This window comes from Macadamia integrifolia, chromosome 5 (genome assembly GCF_013358625.1).
Source record: "Macadamia integrifolia cultivar HAES 741 chromosome 5, SCU_Mint_v3, whole genome shotgun sequence".
NCBI lineage: Eukaryota > Viridiplantae > Streptophyta > Magnoliopsida > Proteales > Proteaceae > Macadamia > Macadamia integrifolia.
The window spans coordinates 37,709,988-37,729,711 of record NC_056561.1 but is presented as its reverse complement, the minus strand read 5'-3'; the positions used below and the strand labels follow the sequence as shown (position 1 = coordinate 37,729,711).

The following is a 19,724-nucleotide window of genomic DNA, read 5'->3' as shown; positions in this document are numbered from 1 at the left end:
TAAGTTGACTACTACTTTGAGATGTTAATATACCTAACTTTATATTTCAATAGTTTTCTTTTACCAGAAAAGAAAAATGATAAGGATTTGATTCTCTCCTGAATGAACCGATTGGTTCTGATCGGTTAGGGTTGAAAATCTGACAACTTTACCTCTCTAATAATCCAGTTGTCTTTTTTTCTTTTTTTTTTTAATAGTAAATCTAATAATCCAGTTGTCACTTAATACATAAAGCTAGAACATACAAAACCCAAACCTCTCCCTTCCATTATCTTATTGAACCATAAAGAACACACAAAGTTGTAATGCTTTTTTCACTTAAAAACAAAAAAAGTTATAACGCTTTCTTCTCCTCTACAACGATTACCCCCTTTAATCACCTTTCAATCAGATATAGGTATGCATTTTAGAGTCTTGATCTTCTCTAATGCGTTCAACGCTCCAGCATGTATTGAATGACGGAGAGGACCCAGTCATGGATCTTAGGTTCACCCATCCATTTAATGCATGTTAAAGAGGATTTTGATGCCACATTTCATCATCACCTGAGATATGTGACATCAGACAATTGACATGTAGTCTTAGACGTGTCTGATTGAAGGATGGTTGAAACATAAGTGATTAGAGAGGATCCAAATTCCAATCCCCTCTCTATATATACCATTCTTCCCACCTTCAATTTCACTTGCCGCTTTATAGTACTTGACATTCAAGGGATCTCCCCCTTATCTCTCCTCCTCCTCTCTCTCTAATGAGTCCCTAATTCACCTTTGGAACGGCGAGGGAGTCTTCGACTTACTAGGTGGGGCTTGCTTGTTGACTACCTTGTATACAATCCTTAAAACTTGCTTTATAGCTCTACTCCTCTTCGGCTATTGTTGAGTTTCGGTTCAGGACCCGACCTAGCCTATCAGTCTAAGCGAAGACCGATTCCCTTGCCCAGCTGATCTACAACCACCCTCTCCCGAGTTTCCCTTGCTGACCGAGCTTGGGTTTCATGGAGTAGCTAAGGCTGAGCGGTAACCTACCGATTCCCTTTCCGTCCCCTGTTGATCTTAATTCTTAAGTTCCCATTACAAAGGGAAACAACAAAAACCAGAACCCATTCCTTCCTCTCACTCACAGTCAAGTCTCCATTACAAAGGAGATCATCAAAAACTTGGAAGCCATTATATTACATTTAGACAGGTACCCGTTTCATTTTGAACATTTTGAACCATTAAATCTTCTTCTTCTTCAAATCTTTCATCTTTCATCCTTTCCGGGAGATCTAGAGAGAAGGGTATGATCAGAAAAATGGAGAGAAACCAATTTGTGATCGAAGCAGCGGAAGTGGAATCAATGGCGAAAGAATCAGGGCTTTCCGTTCTGCAACTGCTACCATCCCTCGTGAAATCAGCCCAGAAACTGGCTAGGCCTCCAATATCAAAGTACCATGTCGGAGCCGTAGGATTAGGTTCCAATGGCTGGATCTTCCTGGGTGCGAACGTCGAGTTCCCAGGTCTTCCCCTTCACCATTCCATCCATGCAGAGCAGTTCCTGGTAACCAACGCTGCCATCCATGGCGAGACACAATTGAAATACATCGCCGTCTCATCTGCTCCTTGCGGCCATTGCCATCAGTTCTTGCAGGAAATTCGTGGCACTTCCAAGATGAAGATCCTCGTCACCTCCATCGAGAATGGTGGAGTAGACCATCAAAATGATGACGACGAAGCCTTCTCATTCCGGCCTCTCTCCACCTTCCTCCCTCACCGATTCGGCCCTGACGATCTCCTCGAAAGAGATGTCCCTTTACTCCTAGAGCTACATCACAACAGCGACAACCACCACGTTGAGAATAACGTCATCAATGGAGACGTCAACTGCAACAGCGATGTTGCAGATCACGAGAAAAAGTCGAAATGCGCAGCCTTGGAGGCAGCCAACAAATCACATGCTCCCTACAATGTGTGCCCCTCAGGTGTAGCCCTCATGGAAGTAGAGGGAAGAATCTATAAAGGGTCGTACATGGAATCGGCGGTGTATAATCCAAGTTTGAGACCCGTCCAGGCGGCGCTGGTGTCGTATCTGGCGGCGAGTGGTGGAGGTGGGTATGATAGGATCATAGCTGGAGCTTTAGTGGAGAAGGAAGGAGCGGTGGTGGTACAAGATGGCACGGCACGGCTTCTGTTGTTCTCTGTTTCGCCCAGATGTGATTTTCAAGTATTTCATTGCAGAGCTTCTTCTTCTTCTTCTTCTTACAACTGTAAAAGGTTATCTACTTAGAATTTCTCTGTTGGCAACTTTTCTTTTTTTTCATTTTTTTGTGATTAGAATGGTGTGAAGAAGAACCAATTGACTGGTTAATATGAAACAGATAAGGATCAAAAGCTACCCATATGGATGGATGAATGAGATTCTCAGAATTAATCATCAATTCCTCCTCTGGTGCTTTGACCCCTTTTATTATCGTTGATGATATTTATAATTTAATTATAATACATAAAATTAAATATCTCTTTGCATTCAAGCAGGGAAATTCTCTGGTTACATTATGTATCAATATTCTGCACTAGGATAAAGTGTTAGTCATTCAAGTGTTTAAATGCTACAGAAGTTGTAAACCTGTAATATAATATAAGTCAGTTTATGAAAGCACAAGGATTTAGGTGAATGAATTGGGATACAGGGATCAGCTAATATGGATGAAAGAACAGAACAGGTATATGACACATCATGCAGAAAGTTCATACATTAGACAGTAAAGATATAAGCTCTGAAAAAGCAAGCGAAAAACTATATTTAAAAATGCAGATGCACTCACTATCATTATCAAACAACAAAACAGTTAGCAACATGCAGTAAAATGCATGCACCACTAGCACATTAAGAACTCCAAAATTAAAACCTTATGAACAATCCTCAAGGTTAGAGGGCAAGATCATAAACTGGCCAAGCATTGCTGTTATTCAAGTCTTTAACTTCTGATAATAATAACAAAATATGAGGACATTGCCAATTGCCAACATCACCACTTAAAAATTTATGTTGGTGCATATCTGGAAAATGGGTAAAAACCCAATCCACATAATGCACAATTCAAGACCCCAGAAGAGGAAGGGGAGAAATTCAAAAATAAGGTGGACCCCCCACCCCCAAGACATCGCATCCCAACCCCATATCCTGTTTGTCTAGCCAAGCACTTCTTAATACTTCGGGATTGCAAAAGGGTAAAGGCAACAGGGCACAAGATTATCATCATATTCAGAAGTCATCCAATTTCAAAGTCAGGTCAGCCAGGAGAAATTGATATATAAGGAAATAATAGGAAAAAATCTTTAAGGCAAACTAAGAATCTAAAACAGATTGCTGAAACTCGAGGATAGTAGCTACCACTACCAATATAGGTAGAGTATTTTAAAGCTTTTCAAGGACCAGAGATAATGCATTGGCAATGGATCATCTATACATACAAAAGTTCTCCAATGAGAAGATAATAAGATAGACTAATAGTGAACCAGAAGATACTCCATTGAAGATTGGAGCATATCATGCTTCTGGTCCCGTTCAATGTAAAATAAATTTCACTTCCCTTGCAACCACACAGAGCCATAGTGCGTTAAACCTCAATTTCCTACTTTCTTTCTCCTCTCTGTAGCCTAATGGATCTCCTCCATGTATTTATCTTGAAACCCACTCATCAACTCTAGGTAATCTAGGGTTTACTTCCCTGGGTCCATAACCCAAGGCTCAAGGCTTGTCTAGAACTTCCGGCATCAGTACGTTGGATGCCCCAGTAGTTGGATGCCGCAGTAGGAAAACAAGGGTCGAAGCCCACCCTAGATTTTCAATACACTTATATTTGGAGAGAGAGAGAGATGACCCCACATTTCACAATCAAGATATTTTAAAAATGATCCCATCTCAAAGGTTGATTGGTGCCTATATTGGTTCCTATATAGGTTCAACAAGGACAAGAACTAAAGATGAGGCTAAACAAGGAAAATGGACAATCACCAAGTGTGCATCAATAATTACAGAAATATTTAGCTTAACATGATTCTTAAAACCATCAAAAAGCTGCACAAATGACCTCTCACAGATGGAAATCTCATTGAAGCAAACTTTGGAAAAAAGAAGAACCAAAAGGTTCAACAATATAAAAAGGGTAATTTACAACGCCACCCCTTGGAGAATGCCAATATTAGAGGGACACCCCCTCTCTTTCACCAAATTGGACTCGGACCCCCTACCGTCAGTCAACGTTATATGATGCTTTGAAATGACGTTTTTGCCCTTATGAGTAAAAACTGATAAATTAGGCATTTACTTGAGACATCCATTGCTTACCCAAAGCAACCACCACTCCATCCTTCTTCCTCCGAAACTCCATTGTCGTCAATGAAAGCTTCCCTCTGTGTGCTACTACCTTAGCTTCAATCTCCACCTCTTCCTGCATTTAGTACGAAATCAATTGGGTTATGGGTTTCAATCTAAAGTCTAGCCCCATCATACTCAGAAAAAAAATCAATTGGGCACCACAGTTCAATTGAATTCAAACCTCGATTTTAACAGTTGAGAAGTAAGAAATGTTGAAATCAACAGAGACTTTGAGGTCGCCTGTGTAAGTAGCTATAGCTGCCGCCCCAACTGCATCGATTATGTAAGCTATCGCTCCCACATGGCAATTCCCTGTTCTATCCTGCAGATTGTGAAACCCCCACCCCAAACCCACCAAAAAATGAATCAAATTAAGAAGAAATAAGGTCACCCACAATAAATTACAGAGCTCAGAGAGAGAAGAAGGGTGAGATGATATGAGATTTACTGCAAATTCTTTGTGAAGGATGTGATTGAGGAGTAAAGAATCCTTCTGGGCTTGCACGATCTGGAGACCTTTAAGCGATGTGTATTGGATATCTTGGCTGAAGCGTCTCCGCCCAAGCTCTTCTAACCATTTATTTGCTTCTTCCATGAAGATCGCTTCGTTTCCCATCGTCCCACTCCTGCTTATGCTTCCACCTCAACCGTTGTAGTCGCTGGAGGGGGTTCGCCGCCGTAGTCGCTGGAGGGGGTTCGCTGCCGTAGTCGCCGTCGTCGAAAGAGTGTTCGCAGCCGCCGATCTGCAAGCCTACCCGTTCTTCTTCTCAACTCATTGAGGCTGACTTGGGAATAGAACCATTAAGGGCAATTTTGGTACTCCATTATTTTGAAGGGCAAAATGGAATTTAGAAAAAATATTAACTGCTGATGTCAGCATTCTTGGTATATTATGTAACGTTGACTGACGGTAGGGGGTCCAAGTCCAATTTGGTGAAAGAGAGGGGGTGTCCCTCTAATATTGGCATTCTCCAGGGGGTGGCGTTGTAAATTACCCATATAAAAATTGGCAAATAATTTAAAACAAAACTGCATATAGAAAACAATTAGAAAAAACTACTAAGGAAGCAAGTACCTCATCAAGTATGAATGGTGCTGCACGTTTGAAGAAAAGAAACGTCAAAGACTCAAAGGGTAGAGTGCCAGAAGTAATCACTGCCTTCCAACAACTTTTTGATAAGGATTTAGCATGGACCTCCAGACCATCTAAGAAGCTACATCCTTTAGGAGGCTCCAGCATTTACCTGATGATAGGGTAAAAAACATGGATTCGAAGTTAATTTAAAATAAATAAATAAATAAGTCTAAATGGTAAGTGTGCAGCAGTTAGAAAAAAAGGAAGAGAGAGAGAGAGAGAGAGAGAGAGAGAGAGTTTTATATGATAAATAAAATATGGGGAAAAGAATATTCCCTGGTCGCGCGGCCCCTGTGCCAGCACAGGAGCCAATGAGGGGGCACACATGGGCATAAATAGAGGGTGGGTTTTGCTTGGTTTCACAGGTTAGGGCATCATTTTGCCACCCGCTGTGTCTGAGCGCAGGGGCTGCATGACGAGGGAGCATTCATTTCCCCATAAAATATTTTGATATTTCATGGCAGATATTAGGACTATCCAGGTAATATTATTTATATGGACCCATATAAATGAGATTTCACCTTTTACATTTTATCATTACTAGACTGCCAGCCAGATACACCCTTTGGCATCACCTGGAATCAGAAGTCATAGTATTTTACCCATACTTGGGTAACAAATAATAGTACCAAATCTCAAAAAATGAGACAAAGTATCCTGCCAACCTTCCAACGCTTATAGGTTCATTAGATGCTGTGTGCGTATGTGCCAAAGGGCAAGGAAAAAGGAAAAGTACCAGAGCATAAAAAAGAAGGTTGGCCTTGGGCTTCAATTTCTGAAGAATTTCTAATGAATAAGCAGCTTTGCTTCAGCCTCACCGCATGATGTTGCCTCAACAATTCACTTTCATCTCTATAAGAAAAGGTGAAAAATGTAATGGAAAAAATAAATAAGTTAAAATTAGAGGACAAAAACAATTTAAAAAAAAAAAAATGTACAACATAAGCTAATATCAAGAATGTCACTGGTTTTCCAATGTGAAACATGCTCAATTTGAGCAATTTCCAATGTTACCTGCGTAATGGGGTCACCAGTAATCTCGACAAGAACAAGAACCACTTTGAAAGTGGTGGAAACGACTAACATCACGGATAACAATTGTTGCATTTGTGATGTTTGAGATGAGCTTGAAAACATCATGACAATCTCCACAAATACGAAGGTTCTTAAAAATCCGGATTGGTCTTCCAGGTCTCATACTCAAAAGGGCAAAAGCAAACGCAAGTCTTTCACTATGATAAATAAGGCTTTCCTTTTGTTCTCTCTCATCAACATCATGAAGAACATTTTTAGTGTTTGGAATATACCCTGCCAAACTAAGTTTTAGGTGCAATTCCACCAATTTCATGTAGATTTCTTTGACCTTCGGATGTGAAACATCTTTCGACAAAAAGACATGAACCTGGCCGGAAACCTCCACCCAACTACACCCAGGTTCCTTTTTCACACCTTGAGTAGACATTAATGTTCTAATCATCGCAACATCATCCCACCTTCTTTTAGATGCATAAATGTTTGATAATAAAATATAACTAGAGTCTGTCTTTGGTTCAATCTCAAAGAGTTTCTTTGCTGCTTTTTCCCCGAGTCCTACATTTCCATGCATCTTACAAGCCCCGAGAACTGTCTGCCAAATCAATGCACTAGTTGTGAGATTCATTTTCTCTATAAAGCTTTCAACCTCATCAAGTTTACCAGCCCGACCAAGTATATCCACCATACAAGCATAATGCTCGACTGTTGGAGTAATTTCATAAACCTTTTTCAATAAATGAAAGTACTGTTGTCCTTCTTCAATTAAACCACCATGACTACAAGCTGAAAGAACACCAAGGAAGGTAACTTCATCAGGCCTGATGCCTTCATTTAACATACTTTGAAAGGCTTTGAGGGCCTTCCCAACATGCCCATGTTGTGCATAACCACAAATGATTGTGTTCCAAGAGACTGTATCCCGAGAAGCCGAATCACTGAATAGAGCTTCTGCATCCTCTATGCATCCACATTTTCCATACATATCGACAAGTGCACTCATAACAAACATATCATCTGAATGACCAGCTTTAATGATCAGGGAATGGAGCAGCTGGCCATTAACTAGAGCTGCTATGCTGGAGCAACCTCTCAAACAGCTTGCAAATGTGAACTCATTGGGGCAAACACCTTCTCTCTGCATTTGGCAGAAGATCTCAATGGCCTTCTCCCCTTGGTCAGTCTGTGCACACCCAGTGATTATTACTGTCCAGGTGAAGAGATCTCTCTGTTTCATCCTTTTGAAAACCAATTGAGCATCCTCCAAGCATCCACTTTTGGCATACATGTCAACAAGAGCTGTTCCCACAAAACCATCACCATTGAGGCTGTTCTTAATGATATGTCCATGTACTTGCTGCCCAAATCCTACACTAGATAAGCTAGTGCAAGACCTCAGGATGCTAATAAAAGTGTACATATTTGGCTTAAAACCTTCTATGAACATCTGCTTAAATAATGTTGGTCCCTGATCACAAGCATTACCATCATGGAATCCTGATAGAAGAGCATTCCAAGAAACTAAATCCCAATCTGTCATAGACTCAAACACCTTATAACCATCTTCCACAGACCCATTTTTCATGTACATTGTCACTAGAGCATTGGAAATTAAATTATCAAGCCCATATCCAAATTTCCATATGCTAGCATGGATGCTCTTGCCAAATTGCAAATCGCCAAGATCAGTGGCAATGCTAATGAGGCTAGCCAGTGTAAATTGGTTTGGCATAACACCAGATCGAGCCATATCACCAAATAACTCTGCTGCTTCGTAGTTTTGTCCTTGATGATTGAAACAAGAAATCATTGAGCTCCATGCCACCACATCGGGATCTTTGATCCTAACAAAGACCTTGTAAGCATCCTCTGCCAGCCCACACTTGGAGTACATATCAACTAGACCACTAGTTAGAAACCAATCATTATCAGACCCAATCTTGACTGCCAAGGAATGAACTGCCTTACCTATTCTTGCATTTACTGAGGTTGCACAAACCTTGAGAACAGTGGACAAAGTGAAATTGCTGAGCCTCGGTTCTGATTCCGTCATTTTTTGGAACAGCTTCAAAACCTCTTCTCCTTCACCTATCTGAGCATAACCACAGAGCAATGCATTCCATGAAACAGAGTTGCACTCAGGCATCAGAAGGAAAACTTTTCTTGCAAGTTCCATCTCACCACATTTTGCATAAAGATCAATGAGAGCAGACCCAACAAATATATCTGAAAAATTTCCAACTTTAATTACTTCCCCATGAACTTGCTTCCCAAAATCTAATGCGAAACACATCGAACAAGCTTTCAAACCAGTAGCAAAGGCAAATGCATTGGGCCAAACACCATCTCTTCGCATCTCTAAGAACAAACACACACCTTCACTGCCATCACCATGTGCAACATACCCCGCAATCAGTGCAGTCCAAGACACAACATCTCTGTCAGGCATTTCTTCGAGTATCTGGCGAGCATTTTGGGGCCTCCCACATTTTGCATACATGTTGACCAAGCAATTCCACAAGTGAGAATCTGGGACTACCCCTATCTTGACCACATGCCCATGAACTGCCATTCCATCAATAAGAAACCCTTTTGAAGCACAAACCTGCAGCAACCCTGAATACTTTCTCAGCATCTGCTCACAATCTGAATGCGTAACTTTCATAGGGGACCTAGCTAAAGTCCTCCCAGATCCCCTTACAGATTCCATTTCAACAATCCCGAGAGCACCTGTAATCGACAGATTTCTTTTACTAGAATCCACTAATGCTCTGCCTCTTCTTTGAGGACTTCTAGCAAACTGAAGTAGCGAACTTGATGATGGGCTAAGAGGCACCAAAAGACCAGAAACTGCCATATCCTCTGAAGCGTTACCAACTGTTGAGTGTTCTTCAATGATCTTCAGAGCACATGATGAGGAATTAAATTGAAGAGAGCCCAAAAATGGTCTCCGCTTGCTTGGAGACCCTTTGATGAAATGAACAGGAAGACACACACTCAAGGCCCTTTTTACTTGGCACGGGACATGTCCACAGCATCGGTGAGGTAGCATTGGAGCATATTATGCAGTAGTGACCTGAAAAAAGATAACCATTCTTTGAAATATAGCCCCAATCTACATCCAAAAGAAAAATGAAACAATTAGAGAGGGAGAAGACGAAGAAGGATGTAGTGAACTACTATTATCCTGCATTCATCCATAATTACTAAGAACGGATATCATCTTCTTACTCAACAAAAAAGCCAAATTGGTAGAATCTACTAATTCAGACTGGCAGCTATATTAACAGTATAGGATGAAACAGTAAAGAAATAACATCGGAGAAAACCCATCTCCAAAATCATGTTGCAACATCAAACTGACTCAGAAAAAATATCAAATACATCATCTACAAGTAAAAGTACGTCTAAATATCTTGAACCATTGCTAAAAATTAGTGAAACTTCGTCCCTGAAATCACCTGAACTCTCAAAATTACTCCTGTCTACCTTACATTCATGGACTTACCATTGCCACGAAACAGCTACCCATTACCCAAGATTGACCGGGCGTCACTATTCTGAAGAACTCATGAACTCAATTGATAAACTCTGTTACAACATAGACAGAAAATATGCTATAGCAGAGTCTGGAGTCGATTCCTCTTCAACTTTGGACCTCTGCACTCACAACCGAAGACGGAGAAATCCTTTTCAAACATCCTTTCCGTAGCTGATGAGAGATCAAATGCTGAAGGGTGAGGATCTTCTATTCTTCTTATTTGGCTCCCCGTTCTAACTAGGGGTGCAAGTTTGGCCCCGATGCCCCAACCTGCCTTGATCCCGAATAAGTACTGACCTAAAAATTTTAGCCCTAAGGGCCGGCTTGATCTTGAAATTTCTAACCCTGAGTCAAGGTCAGGGCAGGTAAGGGTTGATGTCTTTGGTCCGCCCAAAACCAAGCCCTGATTTTTTTATCCTGACTTTTGGCCTAACTTGGCCCTAGTTTTTGCCTCTGATGTTGACCCTGGTTTTAACCCTCATGTTAACCCTGATTTTAACATAATTTTATATATTGTTTGACATTGAGTCATTGACACTTCAAAACTCCTAATATATTTTCTCACCGATCTCTCTCTCTTCTCTTCTTTTTTTTTTTTTTTTTTAATAAAAAAATTAGAAAAAAAAAAAAAAACTATATCTTGCTTTTTTTAAGATAGCAATGCATTTTTTTTTAAGTACCAAACCTTGCATTCTCGAGCTGCTTGACACATCACACGGGAAGTATCTCAGTAATAATAATGAACTTTACCGGTACTTGGTGTCCAATAACTTCATTCAAACCATACATGATTGGAAGTATTCTAACAATTATTGTCTGTACACAAACACACATACACAAGAGAGAGAGAGAGAGAGAGAGAATTACCGGTGAATGTCCTGAGCCCGCCCGCCTACCCCTGTAGTGAGGGTCCACTATGCCACAATGTCCTAAGCCTGGTATATCATTTTCACTTTCGCCAGGATGGGACAACCTTTGCAGGAACAGCCGAAACTGAGCCTAGTGGGGCCCCCCGTGAGACCGCGCGAATAACGTCAAACATAGAAGGAGGTGGCTGCAGCAAAAGATTCTACTTCGAACTCATGAATTATCGCAAGAGAAGGGCATTCCCAGATGTGACTAGAGAATAGCTCGAAGGAGATGTGTTGGTATTAGCCGGAGTTGGGCTGCTAGCATAGATAGTCAATTTTTTCATAAATGGTAGGCACAGAAACAGAAGCAAGAGCTTCAAAGGGAAATAGGTCCCAACCCATAAACCTCTGAGTCAAAGTAGGTGTACTAATCTGTATTATCATTTCCAAGTTATTAATATGTAGAGTGAAGGAAGGGCCCAAGTCCAGCAACCCCTGAAAAAGCATTTCAAAGTCGGGAATTTCACTCCAAAGAGGTCTCACCCCGAAGCACAAAGCCAAGTTGGGATTAGGAGCATTTCCATGTGTCATACACCATCGAACAGCCCAACTGAGTATCTCGCGGAAGAATTCATCTTGTAAGTAGGCTGTGTTTGGTAGCCAAGTGAAGAAAAGAAAAATGTACAAAAAGTGTACATTTTTCTTAGATGAAGAATTTCTCTTTACACTTGGTATGTCTTCACCCAAGAGAATTTGAAATTAAAAATTCCTCTTGGGAATTGTGAAGTTTTCTTTTGCTCCCCAAAAAAAAATCTTGCAAAAAACACAATTAAACATGAGAAAATATGAAAACATGATAAGACAAAATGAACGATTACACAGTGATTTCCTATGTGTCTCTCTCTCTACTAAAATTCAAAAAAAATAAAAAAAATTTTGAATTTTTTTTCTTTTCTTCTCTTGGTTACCAAACATACATACTTTTTTTATTTTCTCACCATTTCATTTTTTTTTCTAGATTCTTTTTTCTTGTCTTTTCTTCTCTTGCTACCAAACATAGCCTAAGGGAGTTTTTTTTTTTTTTTTTGGGTAATGGCCTAAGGGAGTTTTGAATACAACCTAAATATACGTCAATCTTCAACGAATTGCGAAGAGATTATCTTCAATCCGGAGATCTTCAAGTAGCAATTGCTCTCTCTCTTAGGCTTCGATTGGCTGTGTTTGCTTTGATTCAGGACTTTGAGGCGGACCTTGATGAGTTTTGCCTTTTTCAGGGTTGCGGTAACATGAGAGATCTTTCATGGATTTGGTGTTGTGGAGGGTCTTGCTGTCTTTGTTAGATTGTTGGAGAAGTTGATAGATGATCAATTTCTTAGGTCGCTCAGAAGGGGTCCGACCTTAGAGGTAGCCCATTAGTAGGACGACCTTATTTATAGGTGGTTCATAAGAGGCCCGACCCTACAGGTTGTCCATAAGCAGTCTTGGTTTACCTCAACGGCTCAACATAACATGAATGGAGCAAGCTTCACACCGACCAAGCACAGACTGCCTTAAATTAGCGCCAACATCTTTGAAGTGCCTGCTCAGAAAATCATATCAAAAAATCCACTCTGATATTGACTCTTAACAAACAAGGAACCACCTTCCAAGAATGTACTTCTTACTAAAGGGACCATGGTTTCAAGTATCCGTATCATATCGGCCGTATTGTTGGCAGACTAGGAGATTTACTAATGCCTACTAACCTCAGAAAGACCTATCGTTGGGTATACTGCTTTTTCTAATAGAATTCTCACAAGTTTAGATCACACCTATTTGTTTGGCATTATTTTCTTTCAAATCCATATACTCAATAGCAAGGAGGACGATGCTTCAGCTCTATTCCCAAGACTGGAGCAAAGACTTCAGCAAGGAGAGGATAGCACTTCAGCTTCACCTTGACACACTTTCAGATAGATCCCGAATCCGATCAATTATGGCAAGGGGTGGTCCTCCATCTGTCCCAAGAATTCCTCCAAACCATCCCTACCTCTGGCTTCCTTCCACCTGAGGAAGATCCAATTATTCATTAAGGCTAATAATGGCTTGCTCGACATTTCGGAATTGGTATCGGTTGAGACCGATCCCCAATTCTTGATCGATCTGGATCAGTCGCACGTATCATTTCAGAGGTAAAAAAGTAAAAAATCATACTTTTTATGAAAACCAAAGGGCAAAAGTGACCGATCGGATCGGTATCAGTATAGACCGATACCGAGAACTAAATCCTTGAAAGGGACTCTCCACAACGTGAAAACATCCTCTGCAGCGAGTGCGACGGTGCAGTGAGCAAAGGATGGCCGAGACGACCTCAGGGCAGTGTCCGAATGCTCTCAGCCATCCAATGTTCACCGCACCGCTGCACTCACTACAAAGAATAACCCACCTCTCCTCTTTCACTACCTATAGATATACGAAGACACCCCTGAGACGAACACTTTTCATTGAGATTACCGTTGCACAGAGATTTGACAGTCCCCCTTTAGAACAGTCCAACTCTCTCATGTCCCTTCTCTTGCACATGTCATCGGAAAGGCCTAGGAAATTTTTTTTGCTACAAGTTTGGAAATAGGTAATTCAATTAGGTTTACATTTTTAGTTATTAAACAAGAATAACATTGAACGGAAAAAAGATTTTAGCGTTTGAAACCAAAACCAAATCGATTTACTTCAGTTCAGTTCAGTTCGATTGAGTTTGTAATGGCTAGTTTCAATTTTTGGTTCTAAGTGTTTTTAAGATTCGGTTCTAAAAGTTGACACCCTTCATTTTTTTTTTTTTTTTATTATTATTATAGGTAAAGAGGGGAAGTAGATAATAGCCTTCAAGACCTCTTAGTGATCATGGGATTTTTGCACATCACAAATCACCGATCGGCCCAGACAGTTGTTGTTTGACACCGGACAAACATCCTCTGAAGGGAGGCTGAGGCACAGTGAGGTGCAATGAAGCTTAAGATAATGACACATGGCAAAAATCCATCCAACGGCTGAGGATGTTTGCCCCAACCCTCGACCCATTTTCAGCTGCAGAGGAAGTTTAAGGTTGTGTTTGGTTGCATAATTCGTTGGAGTTATTTTTCTGTTTTGGCATAGATTCAGTAGAGAGTGGTTTTGAATGATATTTATTTTTGAGTCATTCTGGAAACTGTTTGGTTACCCATAATTCTGTTATGTATTTCTACTTAAAAACTGTTTGGTCGACCTAAATCTGTCAGAATGATTCTGTAGAATCAGTCATTAAAAACTGTTAGGTTACTTAATTTGTCAGTTTGATTCTTTGGATTCAATCTAAAAAGACTGTTTGGTTATACTAACTCCATCAGTTGGTAGTATTCAATCAGACCTTTTTATCCTCTTCAATTCACAACTTCCCCTCCCTCACCCCCATTTAACAAAAAAATATTTCAATTCAAAGCAACAAAAAGAATTCACACAGAAGAAAGCAACATCCAACAGGATTTCAGCCTCAAAACACCCACGTCACACAATTTACCATCAAGCTTCATTGAATACCATTAGTGTCCTTTTCAGCCCATGAAACTAAACTCTCTTTTTTCTTTTTTTGGTAGGAAAACTAAACTCATTGACAGTGAAGGGCTCACTCAATACTCTCACAAAGCACATAATTGTCAATGAGGGACATCTCAATGCATGCTCAGGTGCTGTCGATGAGAGGATCCAGCAGCAATGACCCTTTTGAATTCCTACCAAAAAAAAATAAAGAGAATAGATAATACCATCTTCAGAACCCAAAGTTCCCTTGGACTTTGCTTTTTCTTCCTTATCTCTCTTACCAAAGATTCACATCCGTAAACAAAAAATTTGGTAGTGCTCTCTGAGTATGTAGTATAATCCATGACTGATCACATAAGATCAAAGAATGCAATTAAATTCAATTATGTAGGAGACATAACTGAGACAAAATGGAAGTTGCTTAGAGGATTACTTTAATCGGATTAAATACGGAACTGGATTATTGGATTATCTTTCTTTCATTTTCCATCAATCAGGTTCAAAGTACGAATTTTTTAAACCAAACACAGTACTACTCAATTAACCCTCCCTCAGAAGAATTGCAGAAATTATTATATTCAACTGAAGATGTCTGTTTTTAGAACCTATACATGGCTGAGTTTCGGTAGAAGGTTTGGGCATAACAAACTCTCTCTCAAAACAGTCCCTGTTTCAAAATCAGTTTGTTTCAAAACCAATCGGTGTTTAGGGCAGTCTTGGTTTACTCTTCTATTTCTTCTTTCTTCCTAATGAAACTGTAATTTTTTTTGTTTTTGTTTTTTTGGGATAGATCATTCAACTGAATTTAACTATACAAGTATTTCAATATAAAAAAGAAATTGTGATGTATGGTCTTAAGAAATATCTAGGAATCTGAAAAAAAAATAAAAAAAGAGTAGGGGCTGGGTGTGGTGTCTCTCTGTTTCTAAACCAATCGGTTTCTCTCTGTTTCAAAACCAGTACGTTTCTCTCTGTTATGTTGTTTTTAGTTATTTTTCTATTTGAAGATGCTTATCCCTGCTTAAATATGATGGCCTAAAGCCAAGTGTATCTCAGTTTTACATCATTAATACCTATGACTTAACTAATGCTTGATGTAAAACTGAGATACACTTGGCTTTAGTTAAGATAACTGAGAAGTAGTAAGTCCACAGGGAAGATGAGATACTTTCAGTGGCAGTAGTATCTGATGTAAAACTAAAAACAGAGATAAGTATTTCAAGCATTAGAATGATTCTGAGAAGTCTCCATTAGAGGAGTTACATGAAAAGATTTACAAGAAACAACAGAGATAATGGGCATTGATCAAGAACCGTTCCCAACAGAGATAACTGAGAAGTCTCAAAACAGAAGTAAGTAATAATATTTCATCTAAAAAAAAACAACAGAGAAGACATTCATTCTATCAAGAACCGTTCCCAACAAAGAAACCCTAAAAACCGAAATTTTGTACTTAAAACCCTAAATTTCAGTCTTCGTATCAAACGAAAGAAACTAGGAGCAAAAGTACAGAACCAGAGAGATTAGAATCGTACCTGGTTGTTCTTATTTCCCAAATAATTGAGATAAGAAATCCGAAGTTGAGGTTGAATCTGAACAATAAGCCAGTACTCAAAAGAGAAGATGAGAAATCCGAAGTTGATTGGAACGTTGGAGAAGAAGAGGTTGAATCTAGTAGAGAAAGGGGAACTCCAAATCTGAACAGCAGAGCAGCGATGGGAAGAGCAAGGAGGTAGGTCTGGCTTCAGCGTCGGTGTTGAACTCTGGCCATGGGCGGTAGCGTCGACGAGATGAAGAATGTTGCCCGATTTTTGTAATTCTCTGAATGATTATTTAACAACAATTATTAATATGAGGGTTAGAAATATGTTTGTCAAAAGTGAGTTTTGCTATTTACCCTAATTCTTATATGAACGACAATTTAGCTTTAATAGGTGTTTCACAAGAATTAATATGTTTAGAAACACCTTTTAAAACAACCGAACGGTTTAAAAACACAGAGAACCGTGTTCACTGGAAAGACTCTCCAATGAATTATGCAACCAAACACAACCAAGCAACAGCAGCAGAGACTAGGGTTTTCTCTTCTTCACTCCGCATGAAACAGTGGTGCAACGATAGTAATTCCTGCATCATTATCCATTGATTTCATCAGCCGGAGAACCTTGTCTAGGGGAGACGTTTTTGCGCTTCACCAGCTTCTTTACTGAAAGACAATGAGGCAATGAGCTATACCCCAGATTATGTTGTGAGAGAAGAAGAATCCCCACCCCAAAGACCCCAAAACCTATTGTTGTTAAACAAAGATGGGACAAGATTGGGGCAAGTGAACTGATATACCTTGGAAAAGAGCTATTTTTCACAGCTTTTTTTCCGTAATTTCTCCATCTGTATCATATTCCAGATGATCAAGATTGTTTTTCGTCATGAACACAAATCTCGGTTCTCTCTGCCGTTTTTTATTCTTCTTTTGAGGTTGTTTCGACCTAAACCCAATAAAAAAAACCCACATCAATTTTGATTAATCAAGTTAAGAGAGAAAAAAAATAGATCTTTGCTGGTCATGGTCATTGGTCGTTGCTGCTGCGTGCCCTGGGAAGGATCTGGAAGAAAACGCAGGTAGTGGGAAAACCCTACACTCTGCTGCTGCTGCTTGCAGAAGCTCTGCCGGAATCCGTCCAGACTCCGGAGGCTTTGCCTCTACCGGTGCTATCGCCGCCTCCGTTCTTATGCAGATCACCCAGTCTCAATTCCATCGATTACAACATCAGAAGCAGCAGCAAGAAAAAATCTCAAGAAAATGGCGTTGAACGAAGCGGGTTAAACTTCCTCTGCAACTGAAATGGGTCGAGGGTTCGGGTAAAAATCCTCAGCCGTTGGATGAATTTTTGGCACGTGTTATTATCTTAAACTTCACTGCACCTCACCGCGCCAAAACCTCCCTGCAGAGGATGTTTTTCGTTTGACACCCATCATGTTCCTAGTTCATTTGCTTTTAATTTGAAGGAGAGATAGAACGGTTTTCCTGGCCGATGATCCTCTGCTGCAGGTGCGGCTGTGCGACAAGCACTGGACTGCCGAGACGACATCAGCATATGCCCCTATGCCATGCCGGCCATCAGATCCTCGTCGCTCTGCCTCACCCATGGCAGAGGAATTTTATCGGGTTTTCTAGGAGGGAAATGACATCATACAAATATGGAGAGAGAGAGCATACCGTCTACTGGTGGCTGAAAGAGCCTTTTCCCTTAAATCACCCGTCATACAAATAGTTGCTGCATGTATTTACCGTTTCCACTATATTTTTCAGCTACCCATTTGTTTACAATTGTTTAAAAAATATATTTTTTTACTTTCATTTCCTTTTTTTTTTTTTTTTTTTTTTTTTTTTGAGTGAACAATTCTATTTGGTCTCAAACTTGACATGTGAGCTGAGGTCCCAAGCTCCACTTAACTTGCAATCATCGATCTGATAGCAATCCCGCAAAACTCAATTGCCAATACATTTTCATTACCTTTTTCCTCATGGCATTGAACAAACTTCTTGTTTACCTTTCTAATCTGCCTTCTTAGATATGGAATTTTTTTCTCATGGAGTTATCAAATTTATCACCACTATTATGACTCAGAAATAAATAGCTGAAGGCTATGATATGTGGTTCAAAGCGTAATTACAATTAAAATCATTAAATAGAGAGCCCAAATCCTATTAGACACTGATTGGCCAACAACATATATGAAACTCACCTAATATAACCTTTTCACATTAGGCTGATCCAAGGACTACTGGAAAGTTCAGGGACTCTTTTCTGTGACATGCAGGCATGGATATCATGGATCTTCTATGTGAAACAGAGGAGGCATCAACACTTCTTAACTCTCCTCTCGTTCACTTGTTGTGGCATGTTTTCTTCATTCTGACACATTTTTCTTTAACTAATATCCCATTTTGCTCATTGAGAGTTCATTTTTATGTAAGTTGCTTCATATGTTATTACAGTTCCAATGCAACAGTTGGAGTTTCCCCTTCTTCATGGTTTTAAATGAGTTTGTTGGCCATGTCCATGAGATTAACACTAACCAGTCACTTTGGTCTCTTGTGAGAATAGGAGTTGAGCTAAACCCAAGTCTTGATCCCAATAACAGGTATTTGTCTATAGAAACAGATCTTATGTTGTCTCATACAATCTGAAGGTTGGATGGAGCTAGGTATTGAATAGGGTTTAGGTGGTCCATATTGTGAACATAATAATTAAAGGCCAATGGTTTAAGGAGGGGCTAGGGATCATTATATAGAATCTAATTGACTAACTAGGTGTACTAAGCCCAAGGCCTGTATCATAACAAAGATAAGCAAGGGTGGTAGCACCCATGCTCTTATACAAAAAAACAGAGCAACAAGGCATGAACAGAACTTTTGAAAACAAGAAAAATAAAAAATTAGATGAGAGAGAGAGAGAACTACCTAATTTTTGAATGTTACAAGATATATAAGACTGAATGTATTAAATTAACAGCAAACTCATCATTCTCAAAAGCAATGGCTACCTGCTTGAGTGCCACTACATCAAGCAAGGATGGAAATAGTTTCTTTCTTTCCTAATAGCACATGCCCAATAAATAGCAGAATTGGTCTATATGAAACACATTTCAGTAAATTCCTTTACTTCTCATAAAAAAATTCTCTATTCCTTAACTTCCACAAACCCCATATAGATGGAACCACTCTCCCACATAATCCAACCTCAAAAGCCCAAGTCATTAAATCCCAGAAAAGAAGAAAATCAATAATGTCACTGAAGGGTTTACCCTAGTTTACTCTAAACAGTCTAACTCTATACTGTTCTTGCCACTTCATAGTGGAAGAAAATACCCCAACCACTTCTACTCTTGGAGGAACAATTGATCACCAAAAGGTCAATAGAGTGCAAGGTGATGCCACTGTAGCAAATAAATTCTTTACATTGACTTCTTTATGATTCTCATGGTTTTGATGTTGAGCAGTTTCAAAGGTAGAACTTCTTTTTATTATTATTGTTTTTATTGCAATGGGCTTACATGCCTGAGTATACAGTTGTTTCACAAGGGTTGGGAACTTCATTTAATTGATGCCTCTGCCTTGTTATTTTACAGCCTGAGAAGACAACGGGTACGATTAAAGAACAACTTGCCACAATAGCCTGAGTATTGGAACAACTATGGAAGCAGAAAGAGGTGAGAATAAAGGAATTTTCTGATGTCGCTGCAAGAA

General features: G+C 39.7%; 2 protein-coding genes across 11 annotated transcripts in view; one reads left to right on the top strand and one right to left on the bottom strand.

Moving 5' to 3' along the window:
* The window catches only part of LOC122079371 (signal recognition particle 54 kDa protein 2-like), a 31,562-nt gene extending 14,240 nt beyond the window's left edge, over window positions 1-17,322 (bottom strand). For 2 of the 10 annotated variants that reach the window (XM_042645770.1, XM_042645773.1), the window contains exons 1-7: window positions 16,814-17,322; window positions 16,441-16,679; window positions 16,009-16,294; window positions 10,938-11,734; window positions 6,512-9,644; window positions 6,234-6,349; window positions 5,438-5,606 (exon numbers count right to left, since the gene is read on the bottom strand). In XM_042645770.1, coding sequence (XP_042501704.1) covers window positions 6,525-9,581 — 3,057 coding nt within the window. In that variant the 5' untranslated portion in view covers window positions 9,582-9,644; window positions 10,938-11,734; window positions 16,009-16,294; window positions 16,441-16,679; window positions 16,814-17,322 and the 3' untranslated portion in view covers window positions 5,438-5,606; window positions 6,234-6,349; window positions 6,512-6,524. Of the gene's footprint in view, window positions 1-4,332; window positions 4,436-4,543; window positions 4,685-4,810; window positions 5,114-5,437; window positions 5,607-6,233; window positions 6,350-6,511; window positions 9,645-10,937; window positions 11,735-16,008; window positions 16,295-16,440; window positions 16,680-16,813 lie in introns of those variants that run through there. The other 8 variants (XM_042645774.1, XM_042645775.1, XM_042645776.1 and 5 more) reach the window with 8 other exon arrangements.
* LOC122079510 (cytidine deaminase 1-like) lies at window positions 1,297-2,268 on the top strand. The gene has a single exon (XM_042646041.1). It carries the CDS (start codon window positions 1,297-1,299, stop codon window positions 2,266-2,268), a length of 972 nt encoding a protein of 323 aa, XP_042501975.1.
* Window positions 17,323-19,724: the final 2,402 nt, after the last annotated feature.

Coding starts and splice junctions, on each gene's coding strand:
- LOC122079510 (XM_042646041.1), top strand. CDS start 1,297: ATGGAGAGAAACCAATTTGTGATCGAAGCAGCGGAAGTGGAATCAATG.